Source organism: Triticum aestivum, chromosome 5B (assembly GCF_018294505.1).
Source record: "Triticum aestivum cultivar Chinese Spring chromosome 5B, IWGSC CS RefSeq v2.1, whole genome shotgun sequence".
Classification (NCBI taxonomy): domain Eukaryota; kingdom Viridiplantae; phylum Streptophyta; class Magnoliopsida; order Poales; family Poaceae; genus Triticum; species Triticum aestivum.
The window spans coordinates 493,992,401-494,009,943 of NC_057807.1; the positions used below are offsets into that span (position 1 = coordinate 493,992,401).

At 48.0% G+C, this 17,543-nt stretch overlaps 1 protein-coding gene across 1 annotated transcript in view; it reads right to left on the reverse strand.

Moving 5' to 3' along the window:
* LOC123114917 (2-methylpropanoate--CoA ligase CCL4-like) overlaps window positions 1-17,543 on the reverse strand; it is a 28,953-nt gene that overhangs the window by 265 nt on the left and 11,145 nt on the right. The window contains exons 5-6 of the mRNA XM_044536284.1: window positions 772-986; window positions 31-724 (exon numbers count right to left, since the gene is read on the reverse strand). Of these exons, the coding sequence (XP_044392219.1) occupies window positions 31-724; window positions 772-986 (909 nt within the window). The remainder of the gene's footprint in view (window positions 1-30; window positions 725-771; window positions 987-17,543) is intronic.

Consider the following 17,543-nt stretch of genomic DNA (forward strand, 5'->3'; position numbering starts at 1 on the left):
GCCGCCTCGTTCACGGCCGGGTGGCCGTACAGCACGGACTCCACCTCCACGCTGCTGATGTTCTCCCCGCCGCTTATGATCACGTCCTTGGAGCGGTCGCGTATCTCCAGGTACCCGTCCGGGTGCATCACCCCGACGTCCCCCGTGTAGAACCAGCCGTCTGGCCTGATCGACGCCCGTGTCGCCGCCTCGTCGTTGAAGTAACCCAGCATGACGCACCCTCCTCGGATCACTACCTCGCCTGCCGTGGAGCCATCACGGGGCACGCTGCGGCCGCTCTTATCGTCGACGACGTCGACCTCGGCCGTAGCCGGCGTGCGCACGCCCTGCCTCGCCTTGAGCCGCGCGCGCTCCGAGGCGGGCAGCTTGTCCCACTCCGCGTTCCAGACGCACGACGTCGCCAGCCCCGCCGTCTCGCATAGCCCGTACCCGTGCCTGACTTTGAAGCCGATGGCCTCGGTGCGGTGCAGCACGGCAGCGGGCGGCGGTGCGCCGCCCGTGAGTATCTCCACCTTGCCGGGCAGCGTCTTCCGCACGGCCTCGGGTGCATTGGCCAGCATGTTCAGCACGACCGGCGCGCCGCAGAGGTGCGTCACCCCGTGGCGAGAGATGGCGGCGTAGACATCGGCGGCGTCTACGCGGCGAAGGCAGACGTTGCTGCCGCCCACCACGGCTACCCCCCACGGAAAGCTCCAGCCGTTGACGTGGAACATAAGATAAGCAGCTCATATTAGGTCAACTTATGTGAATTAACCTCCTGTAATCGCAAACTTGAGCACGTTAATCTTCTTACGACATCCCGGCGGGCGATCCCAATCGAGGCGAGGGCAGAGGCGAGGCGGAGGCAGCGGCGGAAGGTCTGGCTCCAGGTGTAGACGGTGTCGTGGTAGACGACGGAGGGGCAATCGCGGTACGCGGTGGCCGCACGTTCCAGGAATCCTAGCGGCGTCAGGGGGCAGGAGTTAGCCGGGTTCGGCCCGAGCTTAGTCATGGCCGTCGAGCCGCCGGATCTGGACGAGAAGAGGGTTTGGCTTTCCATTGTACGGGACGACTTCGCGAGTGAGCTCACCTTCTGTTGGTGGGGAAGATGAGGGCAACTACTGAGCAAGGAGAGCTGCGTTTCTCCGATGAACTGATGAGTACGACCTCTATATACTGCAGGCATGCAGCATATGCTAATTCACGGGCTGGAACAGGAAAAACGTGTTAGCCAACAATTTTCGATATAATCCGAAAAAGGCTTTCCCCCGCTTTAGATTATAAAGCAACCAACATCCACAACCAAGCCATCGATACAAACGCACACCACACACACCCAAGACGAGATACAAGGATGCCGGGCACCGACACACACCCTCAACGACTACCACGCCCCCACAGGATGCCCGATGAACCGGGAAGAAGTGTGACGGACCACGCCGGACCGAGGGCTCCAAGACAATGCCTCCAAGAAGGGGTACGACCACGGAATGTCGCCACCGTCCGATCCGAAGATCAAGCTTTCACCCGGAGCTAGAAGGAAGGAGAAGGAGCACCACGACGAAGCCTGCAGGGAGGAACACGACGTCCGCGGACGTCATCATCGTCGGCCAGAGCGCGTACTGGGCAAGTGATGTACTCCGGTGCTTCAACTCTTCCGTCGCCTCCCCGGTCCGACAGCCACCCGCAGCTATGCCACCCGAGCGGCCATAGATGCCCGCCCGCATCCGAGCCGCGCAGTCCGTCCACGACCGCCGCGTCTCCCACCGCCAGGGCCGCCGCCCTGCCACCAGACCACCGCGAGAACTCCCAAAGGACACGACTTTGACCAGATCCACGCCCCCAACCGCCTCCTGGAGTCGCCGGCGGGCGCTGCCTCGAGACGAACCGCGACATGACGCTGCCCGGGGGAAGGGGGAGGTGGGGAAACGGCCAATGGCCAAAGACGCTCATCCCCCAACCAGCCTCCCCCCCGAAACCACCTGTTTCGCCCCCGAAGCCGAAGGTCCGGACCCGCCGGAGAGCAGCCACCGCCACCCGAAGTCGAGGAAGACGGATGAGATGGCAGATCTGCCGCCGCCGGAGCCATGGGAGGCCATCAGGGAGGTCTTCCCGCGCCGAGCTCCGCCGTCCAGCCGCAAGGGCCCGACTGGACGGGGGCGCCCACCACCACCGCTGCCGCGCCGCCCCTCCACCAGAGAGCCGCGGTGAGAGGTGCCGCCCGCGACCCGGTCGCACACGACCCGCAGCGCCAGGGGGGGCTCGCCGGAGCTGCCGAGAAGCAACCGCCGCCTAAACCCGCCCGCCGGCCTGCACCACCCCGCGCCTTGCCGCCCATCACACAGCCGCCACGCCACCGTCGTCGGCCCCCGCCGGAGCGCCGCTGCGCCGCCGCGCCCGACAACCAGCGCCGCGTCCCGGCACACGAGATCCGGCCCGCGCCGAGATCCCCGCGCGAGGAGATGAGGGGGACCCCGCCGCCGCCGGCGACGACCGGGCTTCGCCCGCTCGCGCCCCTCGGCGGCGGCGAGGGGGGGGGGAGAGGAGGAGGGGAGGAGAGGCGGCGGCGCTAGGGTTTCCTCCCGGACGCTCGCGGGAGCGTCGCGGGAGGAGGGGGAGGAAGTTCCGTCCTTTCGATATAAAAAAACAAAAAAAACAAAAAAAACGTGAATACATATATATTGCGTCTCGTCTCAGTTTTTCGACAGTTGTGTTGATCATATCATAACCTAACATTTGAGCGTAACGTGATCAATCAGCTGACAGAATGACAGATGATAGGAAGTGGGACTTCTGTATCTCCAGAAATCAACACAATAAAATGTAGTAGAGATTACTGTGAACCAACCCATAGTTAGATGGGTAGCATTGGTGAGTGTATGAGCGTATGCGTCTGTACTAAACCCGGGCATGGACAGCCTGGCACGACGACCCGGCTCAGGCCCGGCATGAAAAACCCGTGCCGGGCTCGGGCGTTGTTTTGCAGCCCGGAAGATAGATCGGGCTGGGCTCGGGCTTCCGTTTTTCTGTATTTCGAGTGGGGCTTTTGGGCTTTGGGCCGGGCTTGCCTGTATGTATACTAAAAAACAGCATTCGGGCTGGGCTTTCGCCGTTCGGGCTTGATTTCGGGTTGGGCTTGGGCTTAAAAACAGGGAGTATTTCAGGCTTTAGGCCGGGCTCGGGCTTGTAAAATGAAGCTCGGCCTTTTACAAGCCCGGTCCGACGTTTGCCCGGATTTAGTTTGTATTGTGTTCAAAACAAAAATGTAGACATTATTCATGAACTAAATTTAACTCTCTTTTAAAAAAGACAAAGCAAGTTTGCTCATGGTGTTGGACGATCTCTAATTTCCAATTTGTATTTTTGTTTGATTGACTTTCAGTGTTTGCTACTCTTTGTCATAGTCATAAGAGTTGGCAAGACCAGTGGCGGATTCAGCGGGGTGTCGTGGATGCCCCAACACCTTCTAAAAAATGCAAATGTCTTTTGTGGCGTGTTACGCATCCGTCGGCTAATCTTTTTATAATATCCGTTGGGCCGTGAGCCATCGGATCTGCGCCACCAAATGGTCGAGCGGCGCTCTCCACCTTTGCAAGAAGGTTTAAGTTGTAGAAACTTTTGCAACAGAGTCCGTGTTGCGAAAAACTTTGCAACGGGGGTTATGTTTCAAAAAACTTTTGCATGCTATGTTTCAATTTTTTTTGCAACATAGGTCATGTTGCAGAAAAATCGCCGCACTCACATTGCCACACCGTCGTATTTCCACTGTAATATTCCCCATGTTTCAGAAACATGGACGATGTTGCAATCCGAGTCTTGCATCGATCGGCTCTTTTGTAGCAGTGGAGCTCCTAGCATCTGTGTTGGAGGAGGCCACCGCCGTTGTTTCACCACCGCCATCCACCCCCCGAGCCCCCTGCAGTCAGCGACGAGCATGTTGGCCCTAAAACAACAGGCTTTGGTTTGTACGAGCGCGGTTTCCATATTTAGGCAACATATGGTTTCTCGCTGGAGGAGCAACCGTATGCTATGGCTGGGAGCTTGAGATGGATATCATGTGGTGGGGAAAAGGAGAAAGGCTAAGCAGTTGGGTCTTGTTAGGATAAGGATGCACTGTTGCTTGTGGATGTCTCCAGATAGAAAGAGAGGGTGTGGGACCGAGAGAGAAGGAGGCAACCATGTGATCGGATCTGATCTGACGGCAGCGCGTCTGGTGGATGTCCAGCACGGATCGGCCGGCTAAGGGGAAGGATTTATTACCATATATTTTTCTCTATAAGACCTATTACTAGTTTGTCTAATCTATGCGTATTATAGAATTAAAGTGCTAAACATGACATCTTTTTTATACTAGTAAGTATGTAAAGTTCATCTATTAAAAGCATGTTTAGTAATCCACTGGCTTGAGGAAATCCTACGCTCCGGCTCCTCCAAGCGAGCTCCAGCTCGCGATTTCCATCTACAGATCGCTCTGCTCCATTCTGTCGACTCCAGGGAGTTGCAGCGTTCGGGCCGGCTCCACCGGCTCCCAGAGCAGAGTTGTGGAGTGGAGTGGATCCGAATAGGCCCTAAGCCGGCATTTGCCTTTTTGATGACAGGTCACCACTGATGGTATTAGGAGTTCGTGTTACAATATGAGTTTGGTCTTGTGACCTCTTCTAAGATGGCTGTCCAAAATCACACGATGTAAGTGTTCACTGTTGTGCTCATCACTTTCATATTTCTACTTCTCACCGTATCATCATTCAATTCCTAGTCCACTAAAATGGTAAATAATTTTGTACTGAAGTGTGTCCTATGTTCCTGCCAAATATGTAGTACTCCAAATTACCGAAAATATAGTAATCAGAATTAATTGTAAAAGAATAGTCCTATATGCTTTTGCCAAGTATTAATCGGAATTAGTAGTCCACAAAGAACAATGGTGGCAATTCTGAGTGAAATATACATGCTCAAAATAGTCAAATGAAATATTCCTATCCATAAACCCCAATACAATCCACCTATGTGATTACAAAATTTTGATTAGACATTTTAATTTGATCAGATGAAAGATAAATAAACATGAATAATTAAATAGCTTTATGGTGTTTCAGCTGAAACACTACAGAGCAGTGCTATCCAGACGACATTATTTGGACGATTTGCAGCCGACGATTGAATCCAGCCGTGCAATCTTGTTCACGGCAGAGCAACGGCCGGTGGATTCTTTAATCGTGCACAGATCGTCCAAAAGTTTATCGTGTGTGAAGCAGTTTCGAACACCACACATGGTGGGCAGCCTGACCGGAACTGACACTCACTATACCAATGCCCAATTCCATTCACGTTCCGTTCCTGCTCTGTGCAGTGGTCTCCAACCCTAGCGAGCTTGCTGCCATAGTCATCGCTCTCCTGCGAGCAAATTACTGAAGATATGAGATTTCATGAAAATTTAGTTATTTCTGACTAAATGATAAAGTATTATTTCCACTGCTTCTATAGATCATAACAAACGCAGATGTCAAATACTCATGCATCTAGACATTCTATTGACAATCAATTGGCAATAACTACTCTTTAGAAGGCAAAATATATATGGAGAAATAAAGATGTGGGGTTTTGAGCTAGGTCCATCGATATTCTCACTGGCCGCCACAACTTTCTCTTGCTAGCGGGATATGTATTCCTTCTTTAGATATTCTACTTTCTTCTTATCAGATGGTCATGGCATATCAGTATATCATCCCAGGTCAAATTGCGTTTCTGTGAATTGATGGTTAGTAATTGCTCCGTTTGCGGCTCCAGATTTTAGCCTAGCAATGGAGGCAATGAAGTTAGTTATGAGTATTAGATGGTTGGGACAAATAGCAGCACTACAAGGTTAGACCCTGTAAATTGACTGACCTTCTACCCTGTGTTTATACATTTACATATCCTAGCTCTGGATAATACTAAAGAACTTGGGTTACTTTTATACTACCAAAATTACATAAACCCTTTCTAAAAAAATTTAGCACCAGGACATGTGTGCGGTCCCCTTTTAAGAAATTAATGTAAACCAATCTATTAACCAACAATGCTCATGTTTAAAAAATTATAGAACATATAGAAGTTTATTGGATTTTCAAATTGATTGGGATTAACAGTACACGGGAAGTTCAGAGATCATAAAAAATTACATGATATCTGAAGTGCAAATAATAAGTTCATTTATTATGATGGATAGTGTAAAACCCAAAAATCACAAACCACTTTATTGTATAATTTATCCAGTAAATCAAGATCAGTGCGAAAGACACGATTCAACCAAAAATAAATTTAACTACAACCATAGTAAATTAGAGCAGAAGTTCCTATCCAACCTATCTATCACCCTATACGTACTACAAACTTCGTTCAAAATACACACTCCTGAATCATAACCATCCAATACTCCTAGTCTTATACATACTGCATATACTATCACTTGATTTTGTGAGGGATAACTAACCAGATAACGATGAGAAAATCAAGTAATCTCCAATTATACATATAACTTACTAAAAGGGTCCACCCCCTAGCCCATTGAGCATTTTTCAATAGAAAGTAATGGAAGCACTAACAAAAAAAGTAAGATTGCGATCAGAAGACTGTATCTTACCAAGTTTAATCTTTTTTTCCGGCCTACAGTGGGGTCCTGAACTTCTGATTATCACGGCTGCAGTACAGACGGCAGAGAAGCTTACACTTAATTAGATTTAGAAATTAGAACCAATTGCCATTAGTCCCCCTGCGTTGTAGGTACCATGGTACCTTGAAGGTAATATGAACAAAATAAATGTCTTACTCTAAAGTCTCGATGAACATAATAAAGATATATGTAGGGAATATAGAGTAACCAAAGAAGGAGAACTGAACCAATTGAAAGGGGTCATGTGAGGAATGAAATAACTCCATTAACATGTCAGACTAAGATGAACCAATCTAACAACAGTCAAATAAATAGAGGAAAGGGTATACCTGAATTCCACTACAGAAACAACACGTGATTACTTTTCATTCTTATTCCCCAATAGTTATTTTTATCAGATGGATCAAATGAACTCCGTTTTATTAATCATTGCTCACTACTGGGGCAGTTTAGTTCTTAGTGTTTCAGGCCAAAAGATGAGCTCGAAAGAGTTTATTAAATCTGTCTAGCACTCTAGCTAGCTAGCATGGGATTACACCACCCATCATTCTTCACATGGTTTGTGGAACAGGATGGCACTGTCACACTACTGCAATTGACATGTGGTTAAAGCATGACCAGCAGCTGCATTCACCTCAAAAGACAAACAATAATTGGCAGAGACCTAGAGGAAATGGGGTGAGAAATAGCTCAGATTAAGCATCCATATTTGATTTTGCAATAATAATAACATAGTTAGAACATAAATTACCTAAGACTCTGTTGTATGGATTTTTTCTAACTCCATCGACGAATTGGATCTGGGGCAAGTGTCTCCTAATGCAGGAAGTCTGCCACAAGACTGAATACAATTAAGAAAAAAAGTAGTACACCAATTTTGCGTTTAAATAGAGAGTCCTGCAAGTGATGTTCCAATGGGTAGCCAATGGATCAATCTACACCCATGAGGGCACCTCGTGTGCCAGACTTACGTCAGAAAACGCAAACAATTTCAAAAATCGAGTGAAGGATAGACCAAGGGTGCAGCATCTGAAATAAAATGTGGGAAAAGAAAATTCGTTAGACGGCATAAGAACTGCAAAAACACGACACCATCATGTTTCTAATAGAATTTCAGATTCAAACAAAGGAGGTGCATGACAGCTGCATTTGGTCTTGATGCAATTATCAAATTCGGTTGTACTTTCTACAATACTAATAGGTGGCATGTAATGACTTGCAGAAGTGTGAGCCGTTGAGGCAGCAGACAAATTATATTGCTAGGGGCAGGACAGGTAGCAGTACAAGCAGACTTTGCACAACTGGAATCAGACATGTCATGTCTCACGTGTTCACCAGCTCGTCACGGATGGGACTTATGGTGGTAGCGTGGTGGAATGCCTACCATGCCTCCAGGAACAACATGTTCTTCTCCATTAGCACGAACCCTGCTTGGTTGGGGTCTGCAAACCACAAACCAACGAGAATTGAAGAGCAGGTCGGTCTGAACAATTTTTCGAGCGTTGGATAATTACATGGGGGCGGGGAGCAGCAATAGCCGGCGCTTACAGGGACATGCTGAGCGTCATCCGCACAATCGCGCGACGGCCGAGACTGGCAGCGTCCAGCGCCACCAGGCTGGCCCGCGCCACCGTCGAGACACGGTTGACCTGCCCGAATTGGAGCTCGGATTGGCCGCACCCATGGCAGTTCACCGTGGCTGCCGCCGCAGCTTGCCGGAATCCAAGGGAGGAGATGTGTGGGTGGACGACAAGGCAAGACCGGCCTGCCGGGCGCGTCGTGCTGGGCTACTGGCGCATCGGGTGGAACATGGGGGCGGCGGCAGAGCGATGGTGGGAGGGGGAGCAGGTCAGATGGCGAACGAAGGTACGGAGCAGTGCGGCGGCGCCCTAACCCTAACTTTCTTGCGCGTTCGGATTGTGTTTTCCTTCGAGAAGGAATGTTTTTTTTAGGTAAGGGAAGCGATGTATTGGATGGGTGCGGGCCGCGGGGTGCGGGACGTTTTGTCGGCAGAGTTTTCGTCCGTGAATATGTTTTCTTCTTTAATCTCTACTCCTAATGGACGAATTGGTTGAATAGTCCCCCCCACTTTCAACCGGTTTATTTTCAACCGATTTATTTTCAACCGGTTTTTCTTCGTCCCACCTCCCACCAGCCCCTCCCACCGATTTTTCTCTTTTCTCGTCTGACCGGCAATACCCAACGTATTTATGGTAATCAATCATAATTAATCCACGTATATTAATTATCAATCCAGGTATGGTAAGGTCATAACTCAGGAAATTTTGAATATGGCAATTATATGGTAATAAATTTAAATTACCCCAAAGGCTATCAATCCAGATATGGTAAGGCCATAACTCGGGAAATATCGAATATGGTAATAAATTTAAATTACCACCAGGTATGGTAAGGCTATCCACGTATAGTAATAAATCATATAGTAATAAATCATAATTAATCCACGTATAGTAATAAATCAATCCAGGTATGGTAAGGTCATAACTCAGGAAATTTTGAATATGGTAATAAATTTAAATTACCCCAAAGGCTATCAATCCAGGTATGGTAAGGCCAAAAATCGGGAAATATCGAATATGGTAATAAATTTAAATTACCCCAAAGGCTACCAATCCAGGTATGGTAAGGCCATAACTCGGGAAATATCGAATATGGTAATAAATTTAAATTACCACTAGGTATGGTAAGGCTATCCACGTATAGTAATAAATCATATAGTAATAAATCATAATTAATCCACGTATAGTAATAAATCAATCCAGGTATGGTAAGGCCATAACTCAGGAAATATCGAATATGGTAATAAATCAGCGATCCGTCCGCATTACTAGCTCATCCGATAAATCAGCGATCGAGTAATTAAACCGTGCAGTAATTAGTACTCCCTCCGTATATGGAAGGAACCACCGGAGTATTCCATAGATTAGCCACAGGATTTTGGCAATCTCGCTGTGGCATCTCGGATTTCGGAAATCACGCGCCCGCAGACGCCGCCGTGCCCCCCCCCTGCAACCACCGCCGGAGTCGGAGGCGAACGCGATCGCAATCGCGACGTGTATATATATACAAGGACGTACTACGTGCACAAGGGCCTGCAAGCAAACCCCAGTGCTCCTGATCACCATGCATTTCTTCCAGGTCGTCATGGCGTGGATGTTCCCGTGCGCCGTGTGGGCGGCGATGGCGCCGGCCGTGGCGACGGCAGCGACCACGGACGGCGCTTCGAGCGTTGAGCAGGGCAGCTCCTCGTCGCCGGCGTTCGGCCCTGGCGACGCTAAGGTGGCCTCCGACCCGGGCTCCTCCCCGGCGTCGAGGTCGTCCACCTCCTCCTCCTTGCTCGGCGCCCGAAGCAGCTCGTCGAACAGCGCGCGCTCACCGGTGAGGGAGGGCGGTGACACGGCCGCACGGAAGGGCCACGCGCTAAGGCGGTGCCTGCACAGGTTCGCCAGAAATCTGCAGCGCGCCGGTGCTGCGGACGAGCGGTCAGACGGGCGCGGGAGACGGAAGGGCCGGGCGACGAAGCCGGACGGGAGGGTCGCCGCCGGCGAGGACGGCACCGCCCGGGCGAGGGAGGAGGCCGTCGCGAGCGCGATCGCCTACTGCAAGGAGTCGAGCCGGCAGCGCTGCAGGCCGCCGTTGGCTCCCTCGCCCAGCTTGGACGGCTGGCTCCTCGTTCGTCCGGAGGAGGAGATCGGCACCAGCGCCACGAGCGCCGTCTCGCCCTGCGAATGCGAGGCGCAGGGCACCTCGAGCGCCGCCGCCCCCCACCACGGCCACGCGGCCTGCGACGGTACGTGTTGTCAACCGATCCGTCGGTCGATCTGCTCTGCTGCACCCGTGCACGTCTAAACCGTCGTTGATCTCCTTCGTGCAGCAGAATGCGGCGGCGGCAGGCCGTCGACGGTGGAAACTCGGCGAGGTCCAGCCGGGGAGATGGAAAAGGGTGACGCTGTCGACGGGCTTGACGGGGACGTCCTTAGGATAACGAGTTACTTCGCCGCCAAATATGTGCGCGCGGTGCGCCATTGAAGAATAGCTCGGGGTCCGTCTCACATGAGGCGAAGCAAACAGTTTTTCGTAATCTAGAGGACCTTGTCTTACGTACCTTCGATCTTGTATGATCTGTCCATATCAGTGTGCGAGTAGTAGTAATATGATTGTAGTAAGATCTGTCCATATCAATTGTCGATCTTATTCTTATATGATATGATGGCTTGCAGCGTTCCTAAGATCTAACGAGAATCTCCTGGAGTTAACGACACAATCGTTCGATTGTTTCTGAATCAGACTGCAATTTTGAAGCTTAATTGGCAAAGGAGTTAAGATATAGACAATCCTATTTATTCGAACTAGCTTTGCTGAATCGAAAGAAAAGAGACAACTTGGATTCAATCAAAAGAAATTAGAAGATTTTAGTACTGGCATGTATTCACCTCAATCACTATATGCTCTGTTTGTACTCTACACATGAGGAATATATTCACCTTTAACTTCTTTTTTTGCGGAAATAAGACTTTCATTCATCAACCACGGTCATTACACTCCAGATTTTACATAGAGCGTGAATTCCATCCGGTGCATGCCCATGCACGTTGAATTATCAAATGAGTATAAAGTTGGTCTTTTTTTAACTACTACACTCCAGATTCTCGAGCATGGAGATAGGCGAGTTGTAGACCAAGAGCTGGTACAGATATAGGCGAGTTGTAGACAAGAGCTGGTGGGCAGCAAGAAACGCATGCACACCAAAGAACAAATCTGAGTCACATGCCTACTTCTATTGGTTTCTACAAAGAGCGGCTAGCTTATATCTTAGACCAGTCGGTCACTGTCGAGGTCGCCAAGGTGATCTTACAGCACCGCCGTGGGGATTTCTCATATGATTTTATGTAGGCAAGCCGCAAGCGGTGGTGGTGATTGGCTGGGTGGTGTCGCTGCCTTGGGAAGAGACGAAGTGATGGTAAAAGTAAGCAGGATCCGATGATTCTTCCGTGGGGATAGCCAAAGTCAAGATGTCGACTACAGACTCGTCGCAGACTTGCAGTGAACCTGGATGCGGCGAGCCTGATTTGTGGATCGATGGCGGGTCTTGACTTTGTTAGGCTGGGATTGGATGGTTGCGGAGGGTGGTGTGCTTGGTTGGGTTCCCATGGAAGAATGTGGCCTCCTCGTGGATCTGGTCATGCCCATCCTAGAGAACATTGTGTCCCTAGCTCCCTCGAGGAGCAAGGACAGTGCAAGCGGCAGCAGGGGGTAGGGGTAGATGTGGGGAGGGATGTCGGCGGCTGCTCGAGGTCATCATGATGAAACCCTTGACGTCCCATCTTTATCAATGGAAGTGGAAGAGCACGAAGTCGAGATTGGATAGGAGTTTGAGTTCTTTTTGGCACCGATCGGTTCCCCACTTTAGAGATGTATTTTTTTTGCGTGCGAGCAAACAGTGGGTTGATTCTAAAAGGGATAGGCACTTTTCAACAGAAGTGCATGACGGACCAAAAATATGACCTCATTTTATTCGTTTGATAGATATCGTATTATTCGTTGTTGTTCGTTCGGTGAAATTTACTAATATTTGATTGTTGTGTTTCTAATTAGAGCACCCCATAATCACCCAATATGAGGGGATGATAAATGAAAAATATTGATTATAAATTTTGAAGAGCCTGTGGCAACGCACGTGCGTTATACTAGTAGTAGTATAGATATTTACCTTATAAAGCCTGAAGAAGAGCTAGGCAGGACGAAGGCCTCCACGTCGCCCCAATTCGCCATGAACAGTACTTGTGCCACCGCCTGTATATTCTGTGCCCCGCCAGGGGCATTTTAGTCTTTTCGCGTGCAGGGGTATAAATCACAGCCGCCCATGCTGAGAAACCCTCGCCGCCGCCTCCCGTCCCACTCGCCTCCCCCTCCTCGTCGTCCCCCTCCTTCTCCTCCCATCGCCGCCCCCTCCTCCTCCGCCCCTCCCCCCGCATCTCGTCCGCCCCGGGTGCGGAGGTGAGCTTCCCGGCGATGGTGGCGGCGCTCGTGGGCATCCCGGCGCTCGGAGATGCAGTAGATCCCCACCAGGGGTGGACTGGCACTTGGGGTACTCCCCGGCGATGACGGCCCAGCGGTGGATGGTGCGAGGGAGGCCGGCCACCGCGACGAGTTCCTCTTTCTCTAGGTCAGATCCCGTTTAACCCCCCCCCCCCTCGCCCGCCCTGATTGCTTCTGCCATGATTTGCTCTGTGTTTGGATGAGGAAGTAGACCAGCAGGAGGAAGAGAGGATCTCGGCCCACGCTCCTTATTGGACTATTGAAATATGAAGCAATAAGAGATTAAACGTGTTTAGAAGAGAGAGACACTTTCTAGCTGATAGTAGATAGAGAGAAAGCAAGACACAATCAGTTCTAGAGATGATAAACCATAAGTTGTAGCCTTGTACAGACAAGGAGAAGTACAAGAACATGAGATGATGCAGAGAAGAGAGTGATATAGTGAGAATACATAAGTAAAGAGCTAAAATAAAACATACTTACAGCTTCAAAGAAATAGCATAATAAGTAGAACTTGAGATCTATGAAATAGAAATTGTTTGCATTGATCTGTTTTATATAGATGTCTAATTAGTTGCGCAATCATACATGGTCTGGTTAGTAGTTTGTTTGTCTTGATCATCTTGATGTTGAGTTTTGGGTTTACCTGAGAATGTTTATATGTGTGTGCAGTTGTTTTTTAATAGACTATTATTTTGTTTTAGTGTTTTAGTTTACAAATCTCTCATGAGGATCTTGCTATCCAACTGTATTTTCCCTTGGGAATCTACATATCCAGTGAAGTTGGGATAGGCTATGTTTATTTAGCTCTAACCGGTTTATTTCTTTTTTGTTTCGTAGTTTCTATGATTTCCAAGGGTGCTGCTCGGGTCAATGGATAATGAAGAAGTATATGACCAACTTTCCCCAGCTCCTACATCGGCTACTAACAATCTACCTGAGCAGGTATTTCTCAAATCTATAACGATCCAGATCTGCAGTTGTTCTCCCTTCATTGGTAATAGTAAATGATTGATTTTGCTTTTAGATAGCCTACCACGGAGGTGACTCGTTAACCCATGAACCGTTGTTGATTTTTTCCTTTAATGCAACGCTCGTCGTTTCAATTTGATTCTACAGGCTGCAAAATAACTAATAAAGGGACCCCATGGTTGTTCGCTTATTTGGATTGCGAATTCTTTGAAAAGAAGAGGGTGAGTCTTTCCCTTGTTCGCTTAATGTCGTGTGCTTGTGTTGTTGCTTTGCGGGCTACGACTACCACTTATGCTGCTAGATGCCTAGATGTGTGTGCTGCTTGTTATACATGTGTTCAATCTTTAGTGCTCTTTTGTTCTGGTTCTGCTGCTGCTTGTGCTGCCGCGATGTGCTACTGGCTGTTGCTGTTGCTTGTGCTGCTGCCATGTGCTACTACCTGCTGCTGGTTGCTTCCTTATTCAGTTATTTTTGAAACTGAGTACTCTTTGTGAGAGGAGCCAATGAGATGAGCTTCATTTTTTATTTTTTATTTAAGAAGCGGTGAAAAGAGTTCGGATTTTAGTTCTGATCTGTTTGCAAATAGCGGATTTCTGGAAAGACGCACAGATCCTCGACTCATTTCACCAGCCAAATGTAGTTTCATTTTATGGTGTTGTTCGTGGTGATCCTAACAGTAAGAATTCATTTGGTTGTTGAAGACCGGAAATTCCCGGTGAGATCATCATATAGAGCAACAACCAAAGATCCTGTTGTTCGTGGTGATCCTGACAGTACAACAACAACCAAAGATAATCAAGCAATAGAAGATCTCCAGTAATTAGTGGATGTAGATTTGACTAAAGATAAGGAGACCTGTAGAGGAATTTATATGTTTGGGAATGGTTTTGATGGAAATCAGTGGATGGTAACCATGTCGTAGTGTGATGTAAGTGCCATTTGAATCTTGATGGTGGTGACCTGCTATTTTTTTCCTCTTTATTGCTGACATTTTGGTCTCTCGGAATATTTTAATGTCATTTGAATTTAGATAATTTTGTTACTCATGCATAGAGCCTTTGCATCTGAAAGGTGGTTTGCGCGATCGCAACCAATCTTACATGTGTTTGTATTTTTGTTTCAACAGGAACTTCTCATCAAAGGAACTGCAAGGGCCAACTCTCTTGTGACCGGTGACCTGACGGAGCCCTTTTTGGCGTGAACCGGTAACCTTATGGTGCTAACTAGGATGCATGCTTTGCTGCCTCTTTTACAGAGGTTGTTCATGTTATCTTATATGCCACCGAGATGTACCGTTGTGCTTTCATGAAAGAAAATGCAGATGGGAACGAGGGTGCGCGGTGGTGAGGCATCAGCACCGGAGACGCAGGTCCGCGGCGGAGCGGGATAGGTGACAAGGACGACCTGTGACTCCTCATGGCAAAGGTAGTTTCTCGCATCCCCTCCCTGGCTCCCTTCCTTTGCTTCGCTGCTGCCGTAACCCCACCATCCGGCTCATGGAGAAGTCTCGGTTGAGGAGAGAGTGGCGCTGCCGTATCCATTCTCCTCAGACGTTGTGTTTCCCTTTCCCCTTCCTCAATCTGCCTTTTCTCAGTTGTTCTCGCTTCTTTGAGCATGGGCTGATGTGTAGGCTTGATCTATTATTTTGCAGGTCTTGCTCGCTGTTGGTTGTAACATCATGGGCGGTGGTGAGGCATCAGCACCGGAGACGCAGGTCCGCGGCGGAGCGGGATAGGTGACAAGGACGACCTGTGACTCCTCATGGCAAAGGTAGTTTCTCACATCCCCTCCCTGGCTCCCTTCCTCTGCTTCGCTGCTGTCGTAACCCCACCATCCGGCTCATGGAGAAGTCTCAGTTGAGGAGAGGATGGCGCTCCCGTATCCATTCTCCTCAGACGTTGTGTTTCCCTTTCCCCTTCCTCAATCTGCCTTTTCCCAGTTGTTCTCGCTTCTTTGAGCATGGGCTGATGTGTAGGCTTGATCTATTATTTTGCAGGTCTTGCTCGCTGTTGGTTCTAACATCATCGTCTACCAGACAGGTTTGTCTGATTCAAGATTCAATTTTTTTTGCCCGCCCATGCATCTTTGGTTCTATCTGCTAGGCAGTTCTTTTCTTTGAATGGCTACATGTACTTCTATAGCTTGTTAATTCCTTCTCAGCTTGTTTTATTTTATATGCGTGTGTATGGACAAACTAATGTGTCTTTGTGTTGGTCGTTCCTTCCTTGCCGATATGGCAATTATTTTAGATGATGGCTAGTTAAGGTTTGTTGCAAATAATAGTGGATGTTGGGCTGCCTCCACACCGCAAGAGATGGAGATGGTTGACGTCGGAACCGGTGGTTGAGGTCGAGTACGCCTCGTTGTTGTCGCCGTCTACATCCGTTACGGTGCTGCTGCAGTGGCTTTTCCTCTTCCTGTTGCTTTTGTTCTCTCCTGTTATCCCTTGGTGTTCGTAATCTCAGGACGACACTTGATTTCAGTGTGAGGAACTTGCTGATGCCGGCACCAGATTCAGCAGGGAGGATATCTATGAGGCCTTTCATTCTTGTGGAATTCCCACACATCTTGCAAGTTCAAGGGGGTGAGCTCAGCTGAATGCGCGGCGACGTTTTTTTTTGTTTACTTTTGCATATTGCTGCTTTGATTAATATTCCACCCAAAGAATAATGTTTTTATATCTCTAATTTCTACTTTGGAGCAATGGATAGTTGTGCTTTAGTTCCTCTAGCTTTTTTTTTTGAAGATGTAGTTCCTCTAGCCTTTTGTAGAAACTAGGTACCTCCTGTACTTAGGTATATATAAGTCTTTTGTAGAAACTATTGTTAATATCTCAAAAATAAGAATGTTACCTTTTCCTTTACTTGTGTACTTGGAACCAAATTGTTCCTTACCAGTTGTATCGGGACACTATTTTATAAAAGATACAGCTTACTGTGCATTGAAACAATAGCCATGAAGTTTGGTCTTTGTATTATCTCTATATATTTGATTTGGATTTGTCCTGATTTAAGTAGAGAAGCCTCCATTAATATTGAACTGTTTTGTGTTCATTCTGTTGTTGTCTCTAGACATTTGTATTTTTGATAATCATTCTGAAACCAGGGTTCAAAGCGCTGAGAAAATATGGTTCTATTTCTCAATCTTGTGCTAATGCTTCAAAGGGAGATGTACAAAAAGAATCATAACTGTTGACGCATATCTACTAGCAGACTAAAAGGATTGGTTGCTACTCCATTCAATGACTATGTGATTAGCAAAGTGGCTCGCATCTTTCACTGGACATTTTGTTTATTAGTGTGTTTGCACAGGAACACTGGAATGCCCAGTAAGGTACTAAGGTGTTATGTAACTATCTGAACTCTTCTGCAGGCGTTGCTTCTCTATTGTTTTTTTAGATCTGAACCATACCCTATCATAGATAAGATATGTTGGAGATTATCTTGACGATACAACTTTACAATCATAGGACATTCTATAGGAAATAAATAAGTATTATTGAGGAGGACGATGGTATGGAACGCATTTGTGCTTTGGGCAATGACAGTCCACCAAACAAACCCACCATTAAGTGCTGCTTAGATGATAAAGTCATCTTCAATGTACATTCTTTCAATACATGGCTTGCTCTCGGCCTTTGCACCATCCATTTATGCTAATATAGCCTGTCTTTTAATGCCAATGTATGCTATTACCAAGTGATCTGATTATTTCTTTTAAGCATCAAGCTTTCATGTAATGGAATATAAGTATCCTTAAGTTGATTCAAAATCAATCTCATACACATGCTTTGAATGCTTGGCTCGCTCTTGCTTTTTACGCCATGGTCAAACGTGCAGCGATGACTCTGTCTAATGTTTATCACTTTAATATGTGCCGG